The following is a 25,475-nucleotide window of genomic DNA, read 5'->3' as shown; positions in this document are numbered from 1 at the left end:
GGTTGGTAATTCCGCAATAAAATAAAAGTTTTTTCTATTCCCGTCTGTAAAATACCTAATTACACACCGATCTACCACCACGTCAGTTTCTTTTCCCACGGATCTAAGCCACTTCGAACATTTCCGGGATTTTACTGTACGGATTTGGGAGCAATCGGATGTTTTCGGAGATATTTCCCACGCTTTGACTTTTGACGTATGCCAATTCTAACGGTCAGTGAATGTATTTGTGTTGTTTTGCGAAAATGTACCCAAAAACTAACGGTCGTAGAAAAAGTATAGAAAAGGTATAGTATAGTTCGGTAAACTTTTTAAGTTATTCGTTTATTAAACACTTGCTCCGCTCGTGTCAAATAAACTCGTGAGTCAAATGCCGTTTACTGCACTTGTTGCATAATATACTATTTCTACTCCCGCCTGTCAAATACCTAATTACACACCGATCTAGCGTGCGGGAAATGTCATTTTACCACGTCAGTTTCGTTTCCCACGGATGTTTTTGAAGATATTTCCCACGCCTTGAATTTTGATGATTATCAATTTTGATGGTCATGTCAGTGAATGTATTCGTGTTGTTTTGCGAAAGTGTACCCAAAAACTAACGGTCGTGGAAAAAGTAAAGTATGCAACACGGTAGGTAAACTTTTTAAGTCACTCGTCAGTCAAATGCCGTTTACCGCACTTGTTGCATAATATTGGCACATTTCATACTCCTTCATCTTCTCATTCTAATATTTTATTCTTACTTTAAAAGTGAATTAATGCTGTTTGAGATTTGCAATCGCCTCATATTTCCTTGGGCTCCTTATTTGAATGTCTTTCACTCCAATTAACCAAACAAATAACTATGTTGATCGTTTTTGTCTTTTAACGTGTAAATATATGAAATAAGTTCTTATCTTTTATCAATCAATTGAAAACAACCGAATTTTTTGCAACTACATGGTTCTCCGGTTTCGGACGTATTGTTTCTAACAAACTAAATAAACTAAAATAACATGGTTATCCCAATTTCCATTCTTTTGGATTCCGATCGTTTTTTCCCTGTGTTCTTCAAATTGGTTGGGTGGAGACACAGACTTTTTTATAAAAACTTGCTTCATCATTAGTAAACTTAATGCCGATAACTGTTCATTATGTGGAAACCTTCAAGATCAATTAAATTAGGAGTGTATATGTATGCGTGGAAACTTTTTTGAGTTTTGGGTTGACTTTATTGACAAGTGCATGTTGTAACAATAATATTATAAAACAAGGGTAATAAACGTTTATTAATCACTCGCTCCGCTGCGCTTCGCTCGTGCCAAATAAACTCGTGACTCAAAAAGTTTGCCTAACGTGTTGCATACTATACATTTTCGACGATAGCTAAGTTTGGATACCTGGCCGTCATAATTGACAGACGTCAAAATTCAAGCAGTGCGATAATATCTGCGAAAAAGTAACATAACATAACGGAAACTTCTGTATAATTAGGTATTGTACAGTAGAAAAGTAGAGTAGGAGTAGAAAAATGCCTTTAATGCTTCTTCTGTTTGGAACAATGTATTCCTTTCACCTAAATTTAATCAACAACTATAGCAGCTTTGTTGTTCGAATGAATGAAACTTGATCTAAACTGGAATGGCACCAGCGTGATAGAAAAGTAAGCAAAACTTTACAATAGAGAGGCTAGTTAATAGGGATTCTTATCTCTTGCTCATTGATCTATTTGTTTAATTGTTGTTGTTAATTCAATATTTACTATTTATAATAATACAACTTCTTAAAAATATACACCTAAATTCAAAATATTTAAACTTTTCGAATTAAAAAAATTGTTTCTAAATAGCAGTTTTCAGGAACTTTATATCAAAAAATATCTAATAACATATGCGTAAACTTTATCAATTGTAACCAATACTCGCGCGGCCATCTATCCGCCTGTGGACAAATTAGCCAACACTCCATTGAAGGAGATTCGTATGGCCCCGCCAGAGTGAGCCACTATATAACAAAATAAAGCAACAAGAGGATGTTTGCCCTTGTCGGGAATAAAAAGACGGTTGTTGGCCACTGATTTACGCCCGGCGTTAATTTTGCGTTTATGGATATTTGTACCCCATATATTTAAATTGTTTTTCCATTTCCTTTTGTAAAATACCTTATTATATCTAGCATGCCCGAAGTGTCAATGTATACTCCAGTCATAGAGGTTGAAATTCTTTTTATACAATCGTATGAATATGTTTTATTTATATTATAACTCTATGAGTTAGTATTTATTTATCAAAAAAAAAATGTAAGATTTTCGAAATGTGCAGTAGGTAAATCGCTTTACTTGTTTTGTTACTCCTACGTAGCTATTTAAGTGTACCTTGTAGTTTCTTAAATCAATCGAGTATTTTTAAGATCCCATTAGGCCCACATAATTGCCACACTTGCGGTAATTTCCTGAAGGAGCAAGTATTGAAAATTGAAAGCACAAACTATACAAGTTTAAGAGTGGGAGTCCTATAGAAACCAGTTTTAAATCTTTTAAATTAACTTTTACATAAGGCAACACTTACCCGTATCAAGTCAATTTTTTCAGAAAAATTACGGCAATGTGGCAACTCAGTTAATTGAGGGTGACGCATGCGCAAAAGATCCAGACCTTCTCTACAAAAATATCATAGCCACCTGCGGCGCATCCCTTTGTACTGTGGTAAGGCCACTATATTTTCTTGTGCTATATGGCGCCTACTCATAACGTCGCCAACTTAAAAAAATGTTTCATGCGCTATTTTATTTTATTTGTGAAGTTCAGCCTTTTGGTGCTGTTATTTTGCGAAACAACTATCCAATCTAATCAAAACTAACCAAAAAAACTATCGTCTCTTGATTTGCCTTTCTCTTAAATAAAATTACTTTGGTCCCTTTTTCCAATAACTGACCAAATTCCATTATCTATGGGAAATATTCTCGAACACTATTTCATATTGTTCTTGTGGGGAGTACAGAATTTACCAAACTTTGTTTTTAGTTGTATTGCATTTAAAGGTAGAAATTGTAGAGAATGTAGTATAGCAGCTTGTGGAAAGTACAAAAGTTGTGTTAAATCTTATTTTTGTTTACATTGTGTGTAAATGTTGATACGCGATATTCGAATTCATAGTTTTTATTTGTGGTATACGGACATTGAGTCATACAAATGTATATACGTCGGTTATACAACAAAGGAATTTAATTTGTTATAACAGATTGGAATTTTGTAGATATTGCAACAAGTAATATTAGAAAAGTCCCCATCAAAATTATAAGAATAGGAACAGGAATGAAGAGAATATTTTGTGTTTTCGTTTATTGAAAATAATTTAAACTTGTTTAGGCTAGAAAATAAATAGTAAAAAATTTAGCAATAGAACCAAGTTGCTCTATTTTTTGTACTGTAACTATTTTGCAAAAATTTTTGCGGTCCCCTTTTTTTGGGTTATTTGGTGTAATAATAATTGGCTTTCAGATTGTCTGAATTAATTATGGATCACCCAATTTCTGCTAAAGAGAAACCTTTTTATGATAGTCAAGTAAATGTCAACCTGGAGTTTGTTGAATCCAAGTTAAAGTCATTGTCGAACTATAGAGAGGCACGAGAGATGCTTAAATTATTACAGTTAGAAAGTTGTGAGCAATTACATCCAGAATTTTGCTTCTGTTTATCTGCACTGTCTTGTTATTGTTATATTATGGATATCACAAGTAATAGTAAGAGTCAAGTTGAATCCAGTGAAGAGCATGAAGCAGTTAAGGAGCTTTCATTTTTGGTGGAAGCATATCCCCAAAGATATATAGTTCTGCTCCTACGTGTTCTTTATGCATACAAAAATGAGAGGTAGGTCGTCAGTTTGCTTTTTAGGGAATTATATTTAGATTGAAATTGTTGTTATTCTAGAATTATGTATTTTCCCTTTTTATAATTTTAGGTGGAGTGAAGCATTATACTACTGTGAAAAACTTTTAGAATTTCAGGTTGTATCAGAAGAGGAGATCAAATACAGGTCTTGCGAATATTTTAAAAAGTGCTTTAATTTTGTTCCAGAATTTGATTTCAATTATTGTCATAATTTGCTCACAAGGATACAAAGGGGTGCCACGTCTGGGTAGATATCAACACTCTGTATTATTTCTTAGAAACTGGCAGCAGTAATTTTTTAGTCAAATAGAGAAATTGGCAGAGCTGCATCTTTTTAAAAATTGCAATTATGTTTGGTATGGTTTGGACTGGTCGAAGCTGTGGAACAAGGAATTAAATGATCGTCTGATAAATAGAATACAAAGTTACAAAAAGCCACTGACAGATCTAGAACTGCATAAAATTTTTCACAAAGAGATTTTATCAGTTTTTATCCATCCTGATTCAAATTTGCAATTTTACTATAAACCAGAGTATGTAAAATTATGTGACGATTGCACCAAAGTGTCTCTGCAAGAAAAGGCCTTAAAGGAAGTTTTTACATTTGTAAAAACTCAGCCCATAAATGATTCTGAGGTATAATTAAAATCATTTTTATTGTTATGGTTGAAATGGATAGTAAGGAATGGATACCATTTATTTTTAGATGAAAAGATTCAAAATGTCACTGAAGGGGAAAGGCAAAGGATGTTTTAGTGTACAACATAATGACCACAAACCTATGATAAAAGTAAGAAATGTTTCTTAATTTAACTGTTTTTCTTTTACTTTACTTCTAAGAATGTTTATTGTTTTATTCTATTTATTTTAAAATTTCTTATTGATTTTGTTATTTGTATAATCAGAAAAAAAATTGTCAAAACTTTTTTAATTGAAAACGTTAAACATTTTCTGCTTTTTATTTCTCTTAATTGTTACAAAATAAACAGAGAATGATTGACTTAATTGCTGTCAATAAAAATAATTTAGGTGGGAGTGTTAAGTGGTACTCAGAAAGTGGAACAGAAAAATCGAATGTTTCAAACTGTGATTGAGGCAAAACATATTGGAGAAGGGTTCAATACTCAAGATTGCAAGGAAAAGGTAAGCAGCTACCTATGGTGCACTTTTTAATTAGTACTTCAATTCAATTTTTGATTTAATTTTTCTTAATTAAAATGTTTTCTATACTTTAGGTGCATAAACAAACTCAAACTGAAAAACTGAGGCAGACAAGTAAAATCGTTCAGACTCAAATTGAGACAACACATATTGGAGTGCAATTCGACAGTCCAATATCCATAGAAAGAGTAAGCAATATTTAAGTTCTACGACAAGAAAATACAAATTAGGGTATACTTTGTAACTAGTATTTCTAGTGCTTTATTGATTTTCAGGATGAAAAACTAGATTCAATAAAAATTGAAATTTTGCAAAGCAATAAAAATTTTGGGAGTTCTGTGGTTGATCATCTATATGAAATACATAAAAATATGACTGAAGTCGTGTCTCAGGCAACTACCAACAAACTTGAAAGTAAATCATTGGAGTAAGTCAAATTTTAGTTAAGAACTATGTGACCTTTTTAAATGATTACATTAAATTAACTACTTCACAAAAAAAATTACCGATATTTTCTTTTATCATTCAGTGAAGCATTGCCATTTTTTCTCTCTACTGCTTGGATAACACCCACCAAAGTGAAAAACAGCAAGAAATATCCACAATATCTAGGCCACTCCTAATTGTTGGAAGATTTTTTTTTGAATAGTTTGCTTTCTTGCAAATGTCGTCCTTATTTTACATTATGTTTGACATCCATTTTAAAGGCATATTGTGGGCCAAATGAACGACCAAGCCAATGTTATCAAAGAGCTGCAGACCGAAAACAAATTACTGTTAGAAAAAAATTTCAAATTGCAAAAATTGTTGGTAGATGAAGTGTCAAATAGATATATTGTTTTGAAGGATAATTACGCAGGGTAAGTTGGTTTTGTATAAATAAAAATATTGCAATAAGGAATAACTTGGACAAAATCATCGCGACACATTCATACTTTTGTACATATGAATGTGTCTCAAGTAAGAAACTTCAGAAACTTATTATTTACTTGGGTTCGTCAATACATGAATCCAAAAGTTCTGTACTCTGAAGTTCTTGATACCTAATATAATATCTTTCTATGTTTTTTCCACGAAAAAGGTTGTTTTCTAACTCAGACATAAGGGGGAAACTTTAACAAATCTAGCCATTTTCTTAACAAATATTTGTTTTAAATATTAGGAAATACATGTTGGGGTGTTATTATGGAAAAATATATTGGGGGAAATCCGGAATGTACAAGAATTTACTTTTCTATTCTCAGAAGCCGTTTTTTGACGGTCCTTTCAATGACAATCAGTTTTCATGCTTATTATCTCAAAATCAAATCATTCATTTTGCTTTTTGAATGGAAGGTAACATACTTTTAGTAATATGTTTTTAGACTAAAAAAAACTGCAGAATTTATGATAAGCAATCTGGAAGAACTTCAAACGATGCTTGGTCCATATTCGATTCCAGAACACTCAAACAATGCGAGATACATAGCTTGTTGGCAAAGAACTTTGACAGATATAATAACTAAGAGTACAGCTATAAATGTAATTACATACTTAGTATAGTAGGTTTAATATTTTTTAAAAATTCAATGCACTAGATGTGGTTAAGGTTGTTAATGTTAAACTTTAGGTTATCTACAACAAAGTTAAATCAGATATCATGGATTTGAACGAGTATAAATTAGTTCAATGGCCGCAAGCGACTGAAATTCCACCAGAAGCATATTTATATATCTTTAATTATTTAAAAGAAGGAATTAAATATCAGAATTATATTGGTTCCTTTCCTAGGTAATGTTGGCGTTTTGATGTTGGTTTGATGGCAAATTGTAAATATTCTGTCTTAAATTTTTTTCAGTGTAGTTCCTTTGCCACATTGCCAGCAGGTATTTTTTGATAGACATCAGTCTGCTCCTTTGTTACCTGGTATGTATCTCTTTTTATGTTTACAAAAAACAAATATGACATACATGCAGTTTTGTGGAAAATGAAATTGAATCCCTGGGTTTCAGGTCAAAATCGGCCTTTACCTACACCATTTGTTCCAACACATTCAAGTTTCTCAAATATTACACCTCTTCAGTTTTGGAACCAACCAAGAGTGAATTTGATTGGTCAAAATATAACATGTCAAAGTATAGTCCAGCCCAAGAGGCATGAAGATAAAAAGAGTGGGACTACGGAAACAAATACAAAGAATTTGAAGGCTGCTAATAGCTTGAGTTTTGAGTGGTCCGAAAACATAGACTCTGGTGAATGCGATATTTATGTGAAAGAAATGGTGTGTCGTAATTCTATTGTTATTTAAGTAGTAATGGTTTTCTTGTAGGAAATATTTGAATCTCTGCAAAAACACTTTAAAGATGTGCCCATGAATATACTATTAAATTCAATTGTGAAAGCTTTACGAAAATGTGATGGATCATTCGAGAATATGTCCTTGGTAGAAATTCAGGACAAAGTGTAAGTACTGCAGAAGTTACTGTGATTAAGTACAGTATTGCCTTTTGTGTGAGGCTTTTTAGTAACTGCATACAAATTGTAGGAAAGATGCTTCAAAATAACCATACCAAAGACTTTTGTGATATCTAATTATAAATTCAATAGTAAGCAGTAAGAAGTTTTATATTGCATGATCATAATATTTTACTTTTAGTGTAAGTTTAATGTTTGTTTTTTTTAAGGTATAATAATACATTTTTCTTTATAAGTTATATTTTTGGTTGGAAAACCTGCCCCTCTTTAAATACTATTCTATATACGTAAGGCACCTCAAATTCTCAATATGTGGTAGGAATCGGTTTGAAATTACAAAGTTGTCAATTATGGACATGATGAAAAATATTTATTAGGTGCACTCAACCGGCGCTTGCGCCAGATTTAAAATCTCGTTTTTAAGGAATGATCTTGTGGCATTCAACAACCAACGTGGCCGCTGACATATCGGCAATAAGTTTGCGGCATTTTTATGGCAGTATTTTCTCATTTCTCATATGCCTAGATCAAGTTAAATATTCTGGCAAAAGCGTGCGGGAATCGCCCCTAAGAAAGTATATGGTGCAAAGTGCAGGTTACTAGGTGGAATGTGGAAGCCATGCGTGGAAAATAATTACTTTTTCTACAAAAATATCAATGCCCTCTGCAGCGCATCAATTTTAACCGTAGTGGAGCCACTGTATTATCTAATAGCTATTGTTATAATAAGAAAGGTTTAGTTTTTACATTAGATTCACAGTGTAGTAAAAGTTCTGGAGTTCCTATTAAAAAAAAAAGGATGTTGTAATTGCTTGGGCGGAAACACTGATTTTTGGGTTTATACCACCTTATCGTCTGCGTCTTGGCACTTGCAACGGGCAATTTGAAATTAAGTTTACAACTCTATATCATTGTACAGAATTTTATTGAAACATACAGAAAATAATCAAGAATCGATCTAGGTTTTCAATGTTTTGTCACTAGTTTGTTCAATATTAATTTTTGGAACCGGATCATTTGTTGAATCGGCCATATTGATTTTTTCTGCTATTTCTGCATATTTTTGGTTTCTATAAGCCTTCCTAGCTTCGTCTAATAGAACATTGTGAAGCAAATATCTATTGTTTGCATAATCAGTTATTAATGAGGGATACGGATTTCCCCTTAGTTCCAACACAGCTTTTAAATAGGAATGTTGTTGGTGATAGGGCCTTGGTGCTTTGATAAGTCTGGTGTAGGATATATCGTAGTTTTCGTATCTGGGTACAAGAACTTTAAATAATTTGTGAACTAGCTGTTTTTCTATAAGCCAGTAATCCGCATTTTCCATGGTACTTTTGTGGCAGTCACCATACCTTATAGCATCAGATATAAGCTAGAAAATAATAGTTAATAAGTTACAAAAACTTATCCTTCATTACTTACTCTCTCTGCATACATCCTAGCTTCGTTAGCCCGTGGGTAGTTAAGTTCAATTCTTTCATGTTTAATAAGTGCAGTTACGGTTTTCCTCAGTTTATTAAGCCTCTCTTCTGGACCCTTGGGGTTTCTAAACTTTCTCAATCTGGGATTAACTTTGATTTTTAACTGAGAAACTAACTTTGAGATTTCTGCTTGATTCATATTTTACACGATAGTATTGGTTATTTTAATTATTTATTAAGATATTTTAAAAGTTGTCGGGTTATGTGCAGATTGCTCATCTTTAAAGTTTCCGCTTTTTAAATCACAAAGAATTACCATTCTTGGGCGACTGATCTTAGAAATTTGGCCTACGCTTTTGAAAAGAAGAACAAGATTGGCACGGATTAAAATTTGAATTTCAACTTGGATCAGTACAGTTTTCTGAAATAATGGTTTTAAAATAGTATATTATGCAACAGGTGCGGTAAACGTCAAGTTTACCGAACGTGTTGCATATACTTTTTCTACGACTGTTAGTTTTTGTGTACATTTTCGCAAAACACGAATACATTCCCTGACATGACAGTCAGATTTGACAAACGTCAAAATTCAAAGCGTGGATATCTCCGAAAACATCCGATTGCTTCCAAACCCGTGCGGTTAAATCTAGGAAATGTCCGAAATGGCTCGGATTTGTGGGAACTGAAACTGACGTGGTAAAGTGACGCTTCCCGCACGCTTGATCGTTGGGTAATTAGGTATTTTACAGAGGGGAGTAGAAAAATTTAATTATTTTATGAACAAAGAGCCCAAAAAACATCTTTAGCAAGGAAATATTATTAACAGCAGTCGGGAATAATGATTGGGTAACCTAACATTCGCATTGACACGTTGGTGGACAACTGGTATAGGAAAAATAATATTTTGGCGCTTTTCAATAGACCACCAAGTAAATTTAAGAACGAATAAAATTTGGCAAGAATGTTTTTGTGCTTATTAAAGGAACTGGATTTCTTGGTGCATTTTTATAGTTAATTATTTTTATTATTTACAAGCACGACAATTATTTTGTAAAACTATACGATCAGAGCATTATTGACTTAAGTATTGCACGCCTTTATTAAACTGTAAATTTTAATTTTTTAAAAACTAGATTGTTAAGTCATTTAAATGCAACAAACTAGCAGAAAACATAACAGGTCTCAAAGTTTTTACGTACGATGAAATGAAATTATGTGATTCGACGAAGCTGTCCCATTTTTTAATGGGTCCAACTGTAGGGCGTGTATAAGTTGTGCCAATTGGTCAAACCACACCGAATATATTTTTGTCTGTTTCTGGTTTCGTTTTGGTTAGTCTGAGAATATGTAGTTAGCATTTTTCTTTAGAAACTGCAAACATAAAACTGAATCAACCTGAATGCTATTATTTTGGTATAGCTGAATAACAATAAAGTAGTTACAAGAAACGGAATGAGGGAGAGAGAGAGAGAGAGAGAGAGAGAGAGAGAGAGAGAGAGAGAGAGAGAGAGAGAGAGAGAGAGAAGAGAAAGAGAGAATATTCCAAAACCGACAAATCGTACAACATTCTTCATGCTTTGGTCTGAGTATTGTTGGTGGCCCGCCAAAAGGCGTTTATATTAAAGGAATGCTTCATACTCTCGTTTGTTTCCATCGATTTTCCTGCTACGGACTCTCAGTCCTGCTGATTCCCAGCGTGAGTTCGGTGTGTTTTGTGTATGATTGTGCGAGGACGGTTTGGGTACCAAATTTTCGCAGCATTTATGTGCAAGATCAATCTGTTTTTTAGTTTCGGGCGTGTTTTTGAATAAAATTTCTCAAGTTTAATTTTTTGGTTGTCGGATACGGTTTGGAAAAATGGTAGAATGACGACTACCACGACGGTAAGGAAATCCTACGGGAATCGAAAACTATATGTGTTCCCGGAAGACTATCCCGTAAGACCCCTGAAACAAAGGGGAAGTGCCATAAACAGTAATCTACCTAGAAAAATTGAGGACGTCTCAAAGTTACTTAAGTACATAGACGATAACATAGTTGGGAAAAATAATGCATTTTTGGGACCTTTTGGAAGAAGAAAAGGTAGGCCACTTAATTGAATTGAATTACGCATTCGAAATTCTCGAAAAATATGTCGGCATGAGTATAGCGAGGGGCAAAATATTCTGTAGGTTTGGCTAGTTTTGTTACCAAAAAGTTTAGTTATGTCTCGATGTGTTCCTAATATATGGGGGATATCTAATACTGTGGTTTTCACGGTAGCTTTGCTACAAATTTGCAAAAATTTGTTAATAAAGTTTGAACCTCGATGTGAACTTTCGGCAAAAGTCCATGCGTATAAATAAACTTCGAGTAGGTTTTGATAGTAGATTTAAACTCCTAAAAAGCTTTTAAGGAATTTTGCTTGTGATTTAAGAAAAAAATGAAGAGTGGGATTTTCTGGAAACGAATTTATCCTTTCCTTCTTAAACAATTTTTGAACGCGCCGTTTTGAGCAGAGTTGCCATGTTGTCTAAATCACAAATTATGAAATTCGATTTTTTATAGTATCTAAATATGGCTTCAAACGTTAGGTTCCGTCTTTAAAAATAAATTTTTGATATAAAATGTAACTTGTAACAAAGCCCAAGAACCGATAGGATAGCATAACGTTCAAAACGTTTTTCATAAAAAGTGGCTTTGAAAATATTTTTTTTAAGTTTTGAAAAAAATTTCAAACAAACGAGCTGGTACATTGCACTTTTCAGTATTTTTAAAGTGTTCCGAAAGGAAAAAAGGTAGGAAAAAATCAAAAGAACTCTTTAAAAAATCCAAAAGCATTCCGTAAAACTTATTTATATTTTTTAAATTCCCAAGACGGGAATCATCAAAATATACAATGTGAACAAAAGTCTCGTTCTAGTTTATCCGTTTCGAGTAACTGTAATTTTTCACCTGAGTTGTCGGTAAAAAATATTCCACTTCATGATCCAATAAAAATCGAAAAATAAAGAGCATAAACCAAATAATAGTTCCGGATGACCAATCATTTATTGGTGCCTTTATCTGTACCTCTCGTATATATCGTGCAATTTGTATCTAATATACGATGTGTTTTGTATTGTTTGTATTATCAAGCGTTTTTTTGCCAGAGTATATATTATTCATCAATTACACGTGTGCCTTATGTATGCAAAATTATTCCATTATTGTCGCATTTGATATGGTGACTAATATTCAAAGTAACGATACTATACCAAAAATCGACCAAATTGTTGTTGTTTTTGCCAATTAACACGCCTTATGTAACGTTATTATTTTCATGACGTAAATATTTATGTTTATATAAAATATAACGTTCATATTTCAACTCCTGGAGTATATGTATTGCAAATTCATCGATTTTTACTCTAGTCACAATCCAAGTGAATCCACCGAGCGACGATCTGATTTTATTAAAGACGCGCGTAAATATTTTGATACCGACCAGAAACGTGGTGTAAAGTTAGAATATTTTTTAAAATAGGTACGTGGCTGGTTAGTTCTAAGCAAATAAATTTTTCTGGGTTGTGAAAACACTGTTTACAAAACGGTGTTACCAGGCGGTCTATGCTGTCAGATAAGTAAATTGAGATTACAACATCTCATATGCGGGATCATTCATTATCAAAACACTGTGTCCGCTTTCCAGTTAGAAGCAGACCTCGCGAGATTATCTAAATCACGCTTCGCCATTTCAATTTGCAAATAACGACTCAAATGGATTTGTTTGGCTATAATATTATTTGCTGTTAGTTTGTCCGTTGTTGAATGTTTAGATTATTACGATTTATTTCAATTAACTAGCAAATTTCAAATTGTCAAAACATTGTCGTAAACTTTACTTTAAGTAAGTAAAGTAAGTAAAAAAAATAGTAAACGAAATAATTTTTTTTTTTATTTACATGAAGTCATGCCAAAATGTCAGAATAATATTTTATTACTCTTCTGGTATAGGCTAAGAATTTTTATAAAGAATACGTACATCGCGTGCCAAATAAACCGACTCACTATACGCTCTGCAAACCCATAGGAGGTATGAAAAAAGTTTCGTACAAAAGTTTCTTGGACTCTCCAAAAGCGTCCCACCCGACATTAACTTTGTTATTTTAAATGGAATACTCTATATATTTCAACATTTTTGTAATCCTTGGTTAAAATAAAACTCACTTTCTTAAAAAAATTCCTATTCGAATTTTGCATAGTTTTTTATCATATTTTGATTACCCCATATAAAATTGTGTTATGACGCTACTAATCCAGCTATTGCAACGAAAATTTAACCACAGACTGAGGAGATGATGCACTACTCAATCAGTTTCACAGAGGCGCCTCAGCTTATACAGGGTGTCCCAATTAGGTAGCGCCGTTTTGGCGAATTCAATTAACAAAATCTCAAGATTTTCAAATGGAAGACACCATATTTTTATTCAGATATCAATTCTAGGATAAAAAATCAGGTAAGTTCGTAATTTATATTATATTTACATTTTTTTTACTTTTTGAGATATTCGAGGTTTAAGATAACAATCAAGCTAGATAATTAACTTGTATTTAAATTTTAATTACTTTTTGAGATATTCGAGGTTTAAGATAACAACCGTATAAATTCTTAAGTCATTGTGACAATATTAGGCATTTTTTTAAATAGCAAAGACATTATCCTACTTTTTTAAAAAATATAATACATATATAGGAATAAAACCTATTGCTAACAATATATTAATATCTGCTGATTTTGAGAAAAATCGACTCTATACTACACATTTTAACAGGTTTAATAAAACTTCAGAATTCATATTTAAAGAAACATTTATTAGTTAATTATCTAGCTTGATTGTTATCTTAAACCTCGAATATCTCAAAAAGTAAAAAAAATGTAAATATAATATAAATTACAAATTTACCTGATTTTTTATCCTAGAATTGATATCTGAATAAAAATATGGTGTGTTCCATTTGAAAATCTTGAGATTTTGTTAATTGAATTCGCCAAAACGGCGCTACCTAATTGGGACACCCTGTATAAGCTGAGGCGCCTCTGTGAAACTGATTGAGTACTGCATCATCTCCATAGACTGTGATTAAATTTTCGTTGCAATACTTAGATCAGTAGGTATGGGGCAATCAACATATGAAAAAAAACACATAACTTCAATTTCTACCTAAACATTTCAATATTGGAATAGGAATTTCTTAGGAAAGTGACCTTTATTTTAATACAAAATGTCGATATATGCAGCGTGTTTCAACAACAAAATTATAATATTTTAAATCTTCAGTAGAGTCCAAGAAACTTTTGTACGAAACTTTTTTTCGTATCTCATGGGTTTCCAGATCGTATAGTGGGTCGTTTTATTTGGCACACGGTGTACATTCATTTTGCATTAAAGAATAACCGGTCGGTTCTTCTTTTTACTATGCACTGCTTTCCTTGCGACGGTTGGCGGTCCAAATGGCTATTGGGGTGCGGGAAACTGCAGCCCGAAATATTTCTATTGACGAGCGGTTAAACGACCTCCTGAGTCCTTTGACATTTTCCTATCGATATTTTCCTTTGTACTTTGTTTCTCTGTTTTATTGTGTCCAATAAATCGCGAGACTTGTGCATGCCATTTAGAACTTCAATATTGGTGATTTTTGTACCCATCAAACCCGCATTATTCTTCTGTATATATGCATCTCGAAAGCTTCTAACGTCTTTTCTGCTTGAGCATCGACTGTTCAGCTCTCGCATCCATGAAGCAAGGCAGAGCTCAAGACTTAAGTCGGATCTTATAAAAAGTGCTGCTCAGGAATGTTTTTTTCGCCTGCTCAATTCTCAACAACATTTATCCAGGTTACGCTATTCATATTGGCCCCCAGGTATTTTATTAAGTCTACTTGCTCCCATTAACATTTACCTACATCAATGGTCGTTTTCGAAAAGGCAAATGTTAGTTTTAGTCTGTTTCGGAATTCAAATTGACTTTCCTCTATTTGAAGTTCGCATTTCCTATAGATATATTTCCCGAACTATATATTTTGTTAAACAGTGACGTTATCAGTTCCAGACTCTTGCTTTCATTATCCGCTGTCAGTTTAAGTGTTTCTGCGTGGAGCAAAAAAAAGCTCTCGAATGATTTGTCGTACCCAAGTTCTTTTTTCTGCCTTGTTCAACTTCCATCCATTCTTCCATGAAAGTTTTGAGATATTGAAAGTCTGCACCATCCTTGTTCATAGGTTTCCCAAAGTTTTAAGTTTTTATGAGTCCCAACATTATGTGAAGTGGAGGCAGAAAAATTTTGTCATTTGGCGCTAAAGGTTCATGAGATATATTTTTGAGTCCAGGAATCAAGCTTTTTCTTTGTGATCAAGTTTGAACTTTGTAATGGTTTTCTTTTTCGCGGCTGTCCCACTCGCATATAATACTGGTAGGATACACCAGTATTATACCTTGTAATCCAGTAAGTATAGCGACAACTTTTAAATCAGCACAAATATTGAGAATTGAGAATATTTTATTTTTTCAAGTACCTCCAGATTTGCATAATTTTCTTTCATGTTTGTTGCATGTGCAACGGGCACTGATGGGTATTTATTACCATTATGGAGTGAAACGGCTTTCAAACTCATCTTTGAGGCAGCAATACAAAGTCTTCATTCATCAGAATTTTCTGGAAAACTAAGTTTTTGAAGAAGCCCAGCAGCATCATTACAATTTCCTAAATCATCTTCTTTCGACAAGTAACTCGTGAAATCTTCTTGTCTTGTGCCAAAATATCAGACTCTTGTACTTTTATCCCACAAATTCCATTGTTTTAATGTTCATCCGAATAATTGTGCTTTAGATTTTGATAGCCCGAAGTCTCTAACAAGATTATTTAACTCACATTGTTTAAAGACTTAAAGATCTAGATAAAGTGAATGAAGGTGAAAATGTACAGGCAGAAATAAAACTCGATTGAGATAGTAGACCGGAAGTATTTTATTCTCCATCTCTTCGTGTTGATGTCATGCAGAAATAACAATCATTTTCATGATTCTGAGATTCCCTCCAAAGCATTGGCAATGTAAATAGATTGGTGACTTTCTTCATGCCAGCCTCTCAACGTTTGTGAGCAACTGTTACAGCATATTTTTGGCAGCCTACTTTTATCCCTCTCATCGATAGGAAATACAAAATAAAGCTGATAAGCTGTTTTAACAAGGTCGGTTAGGACATTTCGCTGCATTTTTGGAGTAAATTCAATATAAATGTAACAAAAACAGTCTATAGAGTTCTTTCAAGTTCCCGGCATTCTATAACCCAAAATTAAATAAAACGTATTTTAGAAAAATTTTCAAATTGCTATTTTATATTTATTGGCTCTGTTCATGAAAAGATCCGTGAACTACACATAAAATATTTAACAAAAATATAGAGAATATGAACTTTATGCAAAACTTACTAAAATATTTGATACAGAACGTAAACAATTAAGACAAGTTTTCAACTATCTGTTGTAAAGTCGCAGCAAATACTGCGCAAGCGCATATGTAATACCATAAAAATCACATTCGGCACTTTCCGTTTTTATCTTATCTTTTATCAATCAAACCTATTTTGTATCTATATACACTGTTTAAAATGTTAACGCATGAAATGAATTAAAAAAACCCAAATTTATAATATTTAAAAAATATATATATTGAAAAATCTAGACGTGATGGAAAATATCATCCAACCGGAACATATTGAGAGCATTAAAATCTTCATACTTATGACATCATTTTTTGAAGGAGAATTTCATCAAAGGCCAGTGGCTGCAGATTAACCCCCCAAAGTTGATCCTGCGGAATGATGGAGGGACCCGCATTTGCGTGATTGGATTCGCTAACAGAGTCCTGAGAGTAAAATAGATATAGATTTAGAATAAAAATGTTCTTATTTAGGTAACTATTGACAATTTGTATATATTTAGTTTCCTCGTATTTTCTTTTAGCACTAATGTGATTTTATTATACATAAATCTGCATAATATATATTTAATCTTTATCGGCAGGTTATTTCAAAAGTCAAAACGACAAACTTTGGGAAAAGTATACTTTTGGCTTATTCAAAGTAAATAACAAAAATTGATAATCTATTGAATACGATACCTCCCGGGACGGCACTGGACTGTACAATTGTAATCTAGCGAAATTAGTCTCTAATTATTATAAATGACGTTACCAAATTTGAAGATAATGGGGCATGTTTTTTGAAACAACAGAAAGCAAGGGAATATATTACTTATGTTTAATCACGGGCTGAAATAATCTTGTTCTAAGGTGAAAAAAAAAATGTGTGCCTGGTTGGCACACTACTAGTTCCCAAAATTATAGGAACGCATCAGTTAATTTGCCAACTGTGATAAAATACTAGGTAATGTCCGTTCATGGATATAAAAAGTGACTAACTGATACGAATTAAGGAAAGACCCGGGCAAGCTGTAAGAATGAAGAATGGCCGAACAGGTCCGTACTTTGCTTATAATTTAATTATTTGGGGTTTTGTTAGGAAAAATACTAAACAATATTTATTTATGTATGTATTTATTTTTAAATCTAAATCTGTTTTACACTTATCAGTTGGGTCAACCCAACTTTTTTCCGGGGTATCAAAAGTGTCGAACCAGGTTTCATCCAAGTAAATAATTGGCCTTTGTTGTTCTCTGTAAATCAAAATTTTTTCTAGATATTCCAGCCATTTCCGAATTCTCAAAGATTCCATTAAAACTTGCCTTTTGTCAATTTTTTTAAATCTAAAACCCATGTGTTGAATACACTTCCATAAGGTAGTTCTGCCACATTTAACACCGGTTTCTTTTTTTTCAAGCCTCCTAATTAAGATATCTAATGTAGGCACGCTTTGTTCCTCGTATAACTGGTAAATTTTACGCCGCATTATATCTTGATCACTTTCATGTCAGCATCGCTTCTTTTTTTCCTCGCTGAAATGGGATTATTCACAATTTTCCATACAGTTGGTGTTGGAATTTTCGTCAATGTGGCCGTTTGAGAGTCAAATAAACATTGTTTATAACTTCCTTAGTCTCAATAGAATAGTGTTTTCTACATTTGGGGGGAGATTAGATTAGATACACTAGACTCGCACGTATTTTGCATAATTCGCACACGATTCAACACACGCTGTATTACACACGAAATAAGAATGATTACTAATAAACTTAAACTAAGTAGTATACCAAACCAAAGAATCTTAAACACAGGTAGGTATAAAATTATTTTCTATTGATGACCACCCTTGCATAATCCCATTCAAAAGCAATTGGCCACTTTCTTATATCTATGAACAGACCATACGGGAAAACGTTTTCGAATGCATAGACATTTAAGTGTTCCTGTTGCGTTATAAATAAGTCGGTTTGCCTCCGCCGTTGCGTTTTTTGCGCTAGTTTAATAAAACGATAATTGTTCAATCGGACGCTAACAGCGATGAGAAGGATTTGCGTCATAAATTGCATAAATGCAACGAGATTCGATGCACCGCAGGCTTTCTCTAGAAACGATAAACGTTTATAGGCTTCAAGGCTCCTCGATAGACTCCGTAAATGTGTCATTCGGTTGTGGTCGTCGAATAGGATTTCCTTGTATTTTCCGGGGCGACCGTTACGTCAACTAGTTTTTGTTCTTCGAATCGCTCTGAACGGCATTGCTTACTTAAAGCTTAAAACGCGTCTACTACGATCGACATACTAGACATACGGGGTCACTATTATTGAATTTCAAGGAATATAAATGTTGTGGGTAAATAGCTAAAAGTGTTAAAATGAATAAAACAAAAAGAATTTTTTACTTCAAAAAAGCCAAGATTATAACCTAGAATTTTGTTTTTGTTTTCCTTTTGTGCTTTATTTACGATATTATTGCTACTAAATTAATATTCGGCCAACAATCTCAATAATCATGGAAGACCTTAACCAACTGGAGGAGATACATATCGGAAGAGCTGTTCAACCGGATTCCTTTCAGGTTTCTAAGAGAGGTAACGAAAACCTCTTGTCCAATAACTGATAGACGTGGCCACTCATATTTGAGGCTTTTCTGTTTATTTGTTTGTAATCAATAGACTGACAGCCTGTGTGAATCGCATGCTACTATAAAAAAGGAAACTAAAACTAAGATTTTCATTATATCATTATTCTAAAATGATTAAAGAAAAAAATTTCAAGTGAAAGCGAGCAAAAAAAAAAAAGAAAACAAAATGCGAATCGAAAATCCTCCGATCCAAAAAGTCTGCCTTGTAAAGAACCCAGTTATCTAATGTTTAAGTCGTCTTATATAACTCTAAAATAAGTTAGCTGATTTAAATTTAAAAATATCTAATATTTTTACTTTGTTCGCCAAATGTTTCAATGTTTCTTCTAAGATTTCAAGTAGACATTGATATGGTTTGTCAAATATATAATCCATCCTTTTTATAATGTAGGAAATGTTTTTTTTTTTAATTTGATTCCATTTCTTTAATATATTTAAGATATACGAAATCATCAGATATTTTTATTCGGCATTAATCTTTCTTGTTTCATTTTTTTTACAATTGTCAGTAAATACCAGGTATCTCGTGAGAGCTACGATAATGAAATGCATTGATGTAATTCTATTAAAAAATATAGGTTAAAACCATACGGCTACTATGGCAGGGAATCTAGCCTAGGTCGATAATATGTGAAGTAACTATGAAATAAATTTAATTTCGTTTTTAACCAATGACATTGACGGTATTCAACAACCGACATGGCCGCTGACAGATTGTGTATGCGGCATTGTTCTAGTATTAACTTTAAACTTATTTTTGAATAGCGCCATCTAATTGCGCACGTTTAAACCTATATTGTATTATTTTTGTTAGTTTTACGGTGTAACACCAGTTTTGGAACATTTATGTTAATAGAATGTAATAGGGGCACTACCTCTTGGGTCACTATTCTCCGTTGTAATTCCATTAAGTAAGGATAGGTTAAGACCGTACATGTTTTTTTTTGTGGTTAATTGACAATCAAAATCAAAAATTGGTCAAAATTTGTCGGCCGAAATGCTGAAATTTAGCAACTACGCGGGATGGAGCTACCGTGGGATTGATGAAAACTGTTCGATAACTACTATCAAAACCATCTAAGTATATTTTCCGTCCCTGGGTGCTAGTTTGGCCTGCAACCATGTACCATCTACCATCAAATTGAAGTGAAAAAAACAATTTAAATGATTAATGGTTTCCATAATCCGTCGTTGTGTTCACGTGACTTATCTAGATCTAGATGTGCTGTTAGTCTAAGATCCCACTGTAAAAAATATGTCATTGCATGAAATATACTTTTTTAATAATGAAATTTATTAACAAATAAGTCCCCGACTGATTGCAGTCCATATCCTGTCAAGGCTATGTTTAATAAAAAAATATTTATTTATTTTTTATTTCCCACCTGTAATTCTTATAGCAAATAAATTTTGTAAAAATCTATAGTAAATAACTGATTACCAGCATTTTTCCGGTCAATAATACGGGGCAACCGGGTGTAAAAGATTTAAATTAATTTAATGACTTACCCTCATTCTTATACCCAAAAAATTGCATATGGAATTGTAGCTTTAAAATCTGTTAAGAATAATGATAATTTTATTTGAAAATAGGGAGCAACAGTGAGCGAAAAGTGATAAAAAAATGTTTTTAATTTTAAGATATTACGTTTTTATGACAATAAATGCTGTGCATAATTAAACGCCAGGATCAGACTACAGTATGGAATTACTATTAAAATGCACTCCAAAACTTACTATCATTAAAATGAAAAAAAAATTACAAAATAATTTTGAGAAATTCCTATTACCAGTTTCTTTAACAAGAAAATATTTTTTCTTTATCAATAAAAATTATGTTTTGTTAATGGAAAAACATATTTACAATATTTTCAATCTGGTGACTGTGTTTAACCTATACAATTATTTATCTCGTCTACTGGTTAACGTACTTACTTCATAATTTGCGACAAATTCGACGAATTGATCATGGTATTTTTTTTAATACTTCATAACATAATCTATGATATCCTAAATTACGACATGAGTCTTTGGTTAAAGTAACCTCACCATACTTGAACCCACATTTTTTACGGAACAGTATTTTTAAATAACAGTTTCTAAAAAATTGTTCGTCAAAGCCAATAATTTTACAGTCTTCACTACACAAAAAACACTTTTTCATTTTTTAATGTAAATTTTCAACGTATTACACATAAAACAAATATATTAAAAACGTGGTCTCTCCAGCATGCTCTAAACAACTCAAAGTGGGAGAATATACTTATCTTTTTCTATTACACAGCGAACTAAACACTCACCTTTCTCTTTTCTTACAGAGGTTACTGCGCAGCTGCTGTAATCCTTCTCTGTCTTACATTATAAAATACTTAACGCTCACTGTTGCTCCCATTTTCAATCATATAGCAATATGGCAATCATATAGCATTGTATTCGCAACAAAAAAAGCTACAGTTGCGTATGTAGTTTTTTGGGTATAAGAATTTGGGTAAGTCATTAAATTAATTTAAATGTTTTACACCCGGTTGCCACTTATTATTGACAGGAAATATGCTGGCAATCAAGTGTGGGGGCTATTCTACATTTTATTTACTATAGATATTTACTAAATTTATTTTTTATAAGAGTAACAAGTGGGAAATAAAAAAAAATAATTAAATAATTTTTATTAAAATTAACCTTAACATTGTACAGTGGGATCCTCTACTATATAGGGCTAACATTTTAAATGCTGCTTATAAGCTGTGCATAATTTAATTTTGTTTTAACCGTTACGAGCACGGACGGAAAATTAAACATTCCTCGGATGAAATGGATTTTCAGGTCAAGGTCCAATCCGGACAAAAGAGAATCCACGATAAATTCTCTACGGGAACTGGCTACACGTGGAGGCAGTAAGCGTAAATTGTATTAAAGCAGATAGTATCGTGCACGCTGTAACCATGAAAACGAATCGCGTGTTAAGCAAATTCCTAAAACAGGAAAACATTTCATGGGCGCACGCGTTTTATTTTGTATGTTACATGTATTATAGCGGGGGAAGTTTTAAAAAACTTAACCACTATAAAAAGTACAACAAAGAAAGCAGATCAGGGTATTTTTGGCATGAGTCATTTCAGATTAATACATATGCAATATGTTGATTTTTTACTGATATTGATGTCTCGATCCGTTTCTAAGTAAATTATCGAGTTGGTTGTCTTAAACCGACTCTTAAGCTTAGTGGGTAGGAACATTATTTTGGTTCCATGTGTATAACTCTTTTTTCGAATATCTAAGTAATATTTTATTAAACAAAACGGTTTTTTTCCTTCGTAATAAAAATTAAAAAGTTATTGGAAATTAAAGTTTGCCATTCGTGTACCTTCAAATGTAATCTCTGACTGAAAAAAACACACATTTTCCCGCTAAACTCTATTTTTCTCAACGACAAAAAGGAATGACCTGTTTATAATCTTAGTTAACGAAAATAATTTTGCCCATGAATACCAGGCAATAAATATAAAAAAAAGTCTAAGAAGAAGACCACCCAGAACCATTAGTCCACCAATCTCTGAAGAGAATCTTAAGAACTAAACGACATGATGCATCTTATATCGGAAGATGCTCTGCCTTTTTGTAGCAACTTAAAATCCTATAAACGTGTAGCTGAAGATGTAGATGGACGTGGAGGAGCTAGATTTCAATGTTGAAGGAGAGTAGATGCTTGTTGATATTTTAAGGCTTTTTTTCATTTTGCAAAATCCTACCAAGCTACAAAATTTTTGGTATTTTTGAAAAAAAAACCTGTTATACTATTGCTACAGTTTTTTTGTATTGAATTTTGTATGCGTTGTCCATTTACAAATATCTCAATAATATAAATTTGAGGGTGGAAGTTTTTTGCATAGCAATTGTTAAAAAGTGTTACAAAATATATCGATACACAAATCAGACGCGAGTGGCTTTCAAAGAAACGCTTTTAATTAGATAAGAAAATAAGGATCCTTCTCGCCGGGTCTGCTATTGTCTGCGAAAATGTTCAGGTATATTATATTATCTTTTAGTAAAAACTGCATAAAATTTGGATATATGATTTTCGCAAATGGGGACTGTAAACTACTGCATAATGTCAAACAAAATGTCATCGTTGTAGGTTAACAATTTTCTCGAACATATGGTGACCGAGCCTGGACTTACACTAATATAAATAATATTTGCGTCAATCGTGTTAACTGCGTGCCTGTAAACAACTAGATTTTATTAGTGGAGAATGAAATAGTGAAATAAATATTGTTATTTCGAAATTACTTAAAATTCCGTTAAGTTTTTGCAAACATATCACAATTATAAATGTGTCTTCTCTACTGACAATGATAATCATTATTTATAATAGTGATTTTCTGGGACGTGACTGCTTCGTTTGGTAGTTAGGTACATACGTCAACGTAATTCATCGCATTTTTGGCAGAATGCAAACAAAAACAAGCTGATTAGGAAGTAATCTGATAAAACTGGTCTAGCAAGATGATAGCATATTCACCTCAATAATGTTTGGTCGCACACAAAGATTTGTGCTGTATAAGCAAAAAACTTTTTAAATACATGTTAAAAATGTCGGCAAAATGATATTATAATAGTATATTATGCAATAAGTTTGATACACGCCATTTTGGTCATAAGCGGCTGTTAGAAGAACGGCATAGGAAGAAGTCCGTTCCAAATGCTATTCCAATATTATTTTTAATTTTTGTTGCCTCAGTATGAGAAGGGCAAGGAACATCAAACTTCATCACAATGTGAATACAAAACAGTGCTTAACTCTTCTCTTTCGTGTATATTGAGCTCCTTCAGATACTTTATATGAAACATCATCGTCATTGTTTAAGCATCTCATTTAATAAGTGTTTACTTTTATGAATGTGAATGTTGTCGCAAAATATTCTTTTCCCTATTGTTTAGTCGAACGATAAACAATAATGCGTCATGAATTATTTAATATTTTAAAATAAGCAATACCAATTTGCCTAATCAAATCGGTGAGTGGTTTTGTTTGTTTCGCGAATAGAAAAACAAAGTTGGGTGGGTTTCAGCAAAATCTTATAGACTATACGTCTCCAGTTTAAGAAATGGCGAAGTAACACTGCAAACGGAGTTGAAAACGCAAATGACAAATTGAAAAAGCTTAATAGCGACAAATTTTATGTTTCTAAAGTACTGTCAACATTAAGTCTGACTTTATTTTGCAACCAAGTGCAGGAAAATATAGGCATCTTTGCCATTGGACGATAATTATTTTTAATCCAAACTAACCATTGTAAAGTGAAAGCCGTTTTGTGGAATATGAGCGTAGATTATGTAATCCATCTGTATTATTTATTAGCCGCGTAGATATTAAAATTTGATGCACAGATCTATTTTGAAAGGAAAGAATCGATATTCTATTTTCGTAAGCGAAGAAGTTAACGACCTGGGTCGCTGCAAATGGATAATGACGGAAGTGGCTCAATTTAAATCTTTCAGCTCACGTAAAGGAAGCCTTGGCTGTTAATTCTTATTTTCTTATTTCTGTAGTTAACTAACAATAGCTTTACATTCAATATAATAATACATGAGTCCTGCAAAAATACTTTGCTATGAAAGTGCGCATAGCTTTTCAAAGTTAGTTGAAAGGCCCTGTTCCATTTTAAATAATCGACTCTTCTTATATTACCTGGTAGTATTTTAAGCCAGACAAAACAACTAAAATTACTGGATTACTTGGTGTTTTCTTTAAAAGAAAAATGGCAGTTTCACAAAATTTTAAGTAGATATACTTCCTCTCTTCATTAGACTCTTTTTTAATAAACTAAGTTTCAAAGAAGAACCTTAGGATATCTGAAAGCGCCCTTAATTTCTACTACTACTGTTTTTTAATATAGAAAAAGTATAGCATGCAACACGTTCGGTAAACTTTTTAACTCACTTGTTTATTAAAAACTTGTTCCGCTCGTGTCAAATAAACTAGTGAGTCAAATGCCGTTTACCGCACTTATTGCTTAATATACTATTGACCATATTGAGTTGAAGATTACTGATGAAACATCGTATATAATCAGACTAAAATTTTACGTTGGTAAATGTTTAGCAAAAATAACTCATGTTGTTATTGGAACCCATCCAACACAACATAAGTGATTATTTATAAACATAATACTTTTCCGCGCTAAAAAATTGTTCTAGTAAATACCGTAGCTGATAGTTAAATTTTGTAAACCTTTACTAAAAACAAAAAAAATTCTTAAAATCTTGCGTTTACCCAGCAAATTTTGCTGGGTAAACAACGTCGAATTAGAGGAGATCACATCAGTCATTCATAAAATTTCCGTTGTGAATATGCTAATATATGCATATAGGCATTTAGTGTTGCCTAAACATGGTAATCAAGCAAGGTGGGACAAAATAATTCTCTAGGGGAGCAATAATTAATTGGGGTGTGTAAACACAGACACTTTTATAGATACTAC

The 25,475-nt window shown here is 32.6% G+C and overlaps 3 protein-coding genes across 9 annotated transcripts in view; 2 read left to right on the top strand and 1 right to left on the bottom strand.

The window, feature by feature from the left end:
* The first annotated feature begins 1,544 nt into the window (after nucleotides 1-1,544).
* On the top strand, nucleotides 1,545-7,692 carry LOC132705460 (uncharacterized). 5 transcript variants are annotated; one of them, XM_060676044.1, is made up of 15 exons: nucleotides 1,587-1,645; nucleotides 3,482-3,850; nucleotides 3,942-4,118; nucleotides 4,174-4,507; nucleotides 4,578-4,661; nucleotides 4,901-5,014; nucleotides 5,107-5,220; nucleotides 5,308-5,459; nucleotides 5,740-5,892; nucleotides 6,397-6,553; nucleotides 6,642-6,802; nucleotides 6,870-6,937; nucleotides 7,024-7,292; nucleotides 7,341-7,474; nucleotides 7,557-7,692. In XM_060676044.1, the coding sequence occupies exons 1-15, from the start codon at nucleotides 1,602-1,604 to the stop codon at nucleotides 7,573-7,575; spliced, it is 2,349 nt and encodes a 782-aa protein (XP_060532027.1). In that variant the 5' UTR covers nucleotides 1,587-1,601; the 3' UTR covers nucleotides 7,576-7,692. The 5 variants fall into 5 exon arrangements, with proteins under 5 accessions (XP_060532031.1, XP_060532030.1, XP_060532027.1 ...); XM_060676046.1 differs by lacking the exon at nucleotides 1,587-1,645 and adding an exon at nucleotides 2,671-2,686; XM_060676045.1 differs by lacking the exon at nucleotides 1,587-1,645 and adding an exon at nucleotides 2,935-3,021.
* A 708-nt stretch (nucleotides 7,693-8,400) lies between these two features.
* On the bottom strand, nucleotides 8,401-9,179 carry LOC132705019 (large ribosomal subunit protein bL17m). Its single transcript, XM_060675421.1, has 2 exons — nucleotides 8,912-9,179; nucleotides 8,401-8,861 (listed from the first exon to the last, which is right to left on the bottom strand). The coding sequence occupies exons 1-2, from the start codon at nucleotides 9,107-9,109 to the stop codon at nucleotides 8,445-8,447; spliced, it is 615 nt and encodes a 204-aa protein (XP_060531404.1). The 5' UTR covers nucleotides 9,110-9,179; the 3' UTR covers nucleotides 8,401-8,444.
* A 1,400-nt stretch (nucleotides 9,180-10,579) lies between these two features.
* Nucleotides 10,580-25,475, top strand: part of LOC132704897 (uncharacterized) — a 63,829-nt gene continuing 48,933 nt past the window's right edge. For all 3 annotated transcript variants that reach the window (XM_060675212.1, XM_060675211.1, XM_060675210.1), the window contains exon 1: nucleotides 10,580-10,992. In XM_060675212.1, coding sequence (XP_060531195.1) covers nucleotides 10,776-10,992 — 217 coding nt within the window. In that variant the 5' untranslated portion in view covers nucleotides 10,580-10,775. The remainder of the gene's footprint in view (nucleotides 10,993-25,475) is intronic.

This window comes from Cylas formicarius, unplaced genomic scaffold (genome assembly GCF_029955315.1).
Source record: "Cylas formicarius isolate icCylForm1 unplaced genomic scaffold, icCylForm1.1 PGA_scaffold_7__23_contigs__length_41026272, whole genome shotgun sequence".
Classification (NCBI taxonomy): Eukaryota; Metazoa; Arthropoda; class Insecta; order Coleoptera; family Brentidae; genus Cylas; species Cylas formicarius.
The sequence above is the reverse complement of the archived record's forward strand: the minus strand, read 5'-3'. Positions and strand labels throughout refer to the sequence as shown.

Bases quoted from the DNA above. Each gene is read 5' to 3' on its own strand.
- LOC132705460 (XM_060676044.1), top strand. From the start codon at position 1,602: ATGAAACTTGATCTAAACTGGAATGGCACCAGCGTGATAGAAAA. The intron at 5,460-5,739 runs GTAAGTCAAATT...TCCATTTTAAAG, and splicing joins CTTGAAAGTAAATCATTGGA to GCATATTGTGGGCCAAATGA. The intron at 6,554-6,641 runs GTAATTACATAC...GTTAAACTTTAG, and splicing joins CTAAGAGTACAGCTATAAAT to GTTATCTACAACAAAGTTAA.
- LOC132705019 (XM_060675421.1), bottom strand. From the start codon at position 9,109: ATGAATCAAGCAGAAATCTCAAAGTTAGTTTCTCAGTTAAAAATCAAA. The intron at 8,862-8,911 runs GTAAGTAATGAA...ATTATTTTCTAG, and splicing joins CTAGGATGTATGCAGAGAGA to CTTATATCTGATGCTATAAG.